This window comes from Chrysemys picta, chromosome 13 (assembly GCF_011386835.1).
Source record: "Chrysemys picta bellii isolate R12L10 chromosome 13, ASM1138683v2, whole genome shotgun sequence".
Lineage (NCBI taxonomy): Eukaryota > Metazoa > Chordata > Testudines > Emydidae > Chrysemys > Chrysemys picta.
The window spans coordinates 14,712,101-14,714,342 of record NC_088803.1 but is presented as its reverse complement, the minus strand read 5'-3'; the positions used below and the strand labels follow the sequence as shown (position 1 = coordinate 14,714,342).

At 45.3% G+C, this 2,242-nt stretch overlaps 1 protein-coding gene across 1 annotated transcript; it reads left to right on the top strand.

Moving 5' to 3' along the window:
• The first annotated feature begins 1,091 nt into the window (after positions 1-1,091).
• LOC101934225 (olfactory receptor 4N2-like) lies at positions 1,092-2,033 on the top strand. Its single transcript, XM_005314816.2, has one exon. It carries the CDS (start codon positions 1,092-1,094, stop codon positions 2,031-2,033), a length of 942 nt encoding a protein of 313 aa, XP_005314873.2.
• The last annotated feature ends 209 nt before the right edge of the window (positions 2,034-2,242 follow it).

Below are 2,242 nucleotides of genomic sequence, written 5' to 3'. Positions count from 1 at the left end.
TATTTAAATTAAGAATAGAATGTATAAATGAACAAAAAAGTGGATAGATGATTAAATTAATGTATAAATAAATGAATAAACAATGGAAGGAAATAATAAATGAATGTATAACACATAAAGAAAAGAATAAAGACATGAATGAATGAACAAATAGTGGAAGAATACAACAGATCAATGTATAAATAAAAACATAAATGGTGTATTGAACAAATACAAGAATAACAAACAATGAATGACATGTAAATAAATGAAGAAATGGATGTGTTAATCAGTGCCCTCATTGTGCTGATTAAATTACATTAATAATTTCAATTAATTTGTAAATGAAGGGACAACTAATCAAATGCATGCATAAGAAATTGGAGGAATACATACATAAATGGAGGATGAGATAAAAGAATAAGTGAATAAAAAAAGGAAGGAAGAAATATCAAGACATTACCACTCACAGTAACAATTCCCACATGCTTCTTCTTTACTAGCCCTCCTGTTTCCCCATGTGCCCTGTCCCCCTTATCTCTCTGCTTCTATGGCTCTGTCACTTTCTTGGTTTGGTTATCTGACTAACCCCTCCTCACTAAACCCCATCCAAATTCTTTTGGTGACACTCAGGCACACACATGCCACCATCATTCCCCTGCCAAAACCCCCCCCAAAGATTAAAATGAAAAGAAAAGGCCTTTTGGGTCAAAATTGTGAGGGGGGAAATTTTTGATTTTGCATTGAAAAACCCCAAAATTTCAAAGTGAAAGGTTTGAGTTTTTCCAAGGAAAAAAATGTTTTAATTACAAGGGAAGCAGGTACTTCTCACAAAAATATTCACTTCATCACCAGCTAAACATTTTGATGGAAAATTTCTAATCAGCCCTAGTTATATCCCTGTATCTTACATCTTGGCCAGCAATTGCCTCTCGCTGAGTGTCTGTGAAGCACTTGGTATGATGGGGACCCTGATCTCAGTTGGGATCTTCGCAGCAGCTGGTACAATGGGGGCCATGTATAAGTTGCACCACAACGCTACTATAATGTGCATAGTAAATTTTACAATAACATTCACCCTGTTTTCTGTTGCAGGACCTCATGCTGAAAGTATGGAGCATGGGAACCACACAGAGGTGACAGAGTTCCTACTGCTGGGGCTGTCCGAGACCCGGGAGGTCCAGCTTTTCCTCTTTGTCCTCTTCTTGCTCTTCTACATCATCATCCTCCCAGCCAACGTCCTCATCATCCTCAGCATCTGGGGTGACCCCCACCTGGGCTCCCCCAAGTATTTCTTCCTGGCCAACCTGGCCTTCCTAGACATCTGCTACTGCTTTGTCATCCCCCCGAAGGTACTAAGCCACTTCTTGTCCCACCACAAGACTATCTCCTACAGGGGATGCCTTGCCCAGCTCTTCTTTCTCCACCTCCTAGGAGGGGCTGAAATCAACCTGCTCATGGGCATGGCCTTTGATAGGTATGTGGCCATCTGCCAGCCCCTGCGCTACACCACTGTGGTGAGCAGAGGGGTCTGCTGGGCCCTGGTAGGGGCTGCCTGGGCCGTGGGGTTCATGCACTCATTCATCCAGGTCATCCCCATTGTCCGTCTCCCCTTCTGTGGCCCTAATGAGCTGGACAGTTTCTTTTGTGACATCACCCAGGTGATCAAGCTGGCCTGCACCGATGTCTATGTGCTGGAGTTCTTCATGTTCTTCAACAGTGGCCTGGTCACCATGCTGTGCTTCATCCTCTTGCTCATCTCCTACGGGGCCCTGCTGGTCTGGCTGTGGGCAGGTGGCTCCTCAAAGGGGATGAGCAAAGCGGCCTCCACCTGCATCACCCACATCATCATCATCATCATCATCATGTTTGGCCCGGCCACCTACATCTACTGCCGGCCCTTCCGCAGCTTCCCCGTGGACAAAGTGGTGGCTGTGTTCCACACTGTGGTCTTCCCCCTGCTGAACCCCATCATCTACACACTCAGGAACAAGGAGATCATCAGTGCCATGAAGAGGCTGCTGGGCAGATATGGGCTGTGGAGAGGGAAATAGAAGAAGAAGAAGAAATTGAGGGGGTCAACAAACATGTGGCAAGGGGGATCCAATGGACATAGTGTACTTAGATTTTCAGAAAGCCCTTGACAAGGTCCCTCACCAAGAGCTCTTAAGCAAAGTAAGGTATCATGGGATGAGAGGGAAGGTGTCACACTCCAATGCACCCCTCCCAGTAGGGAGTCCTCTGGGGAAGGCAGATCAGCATT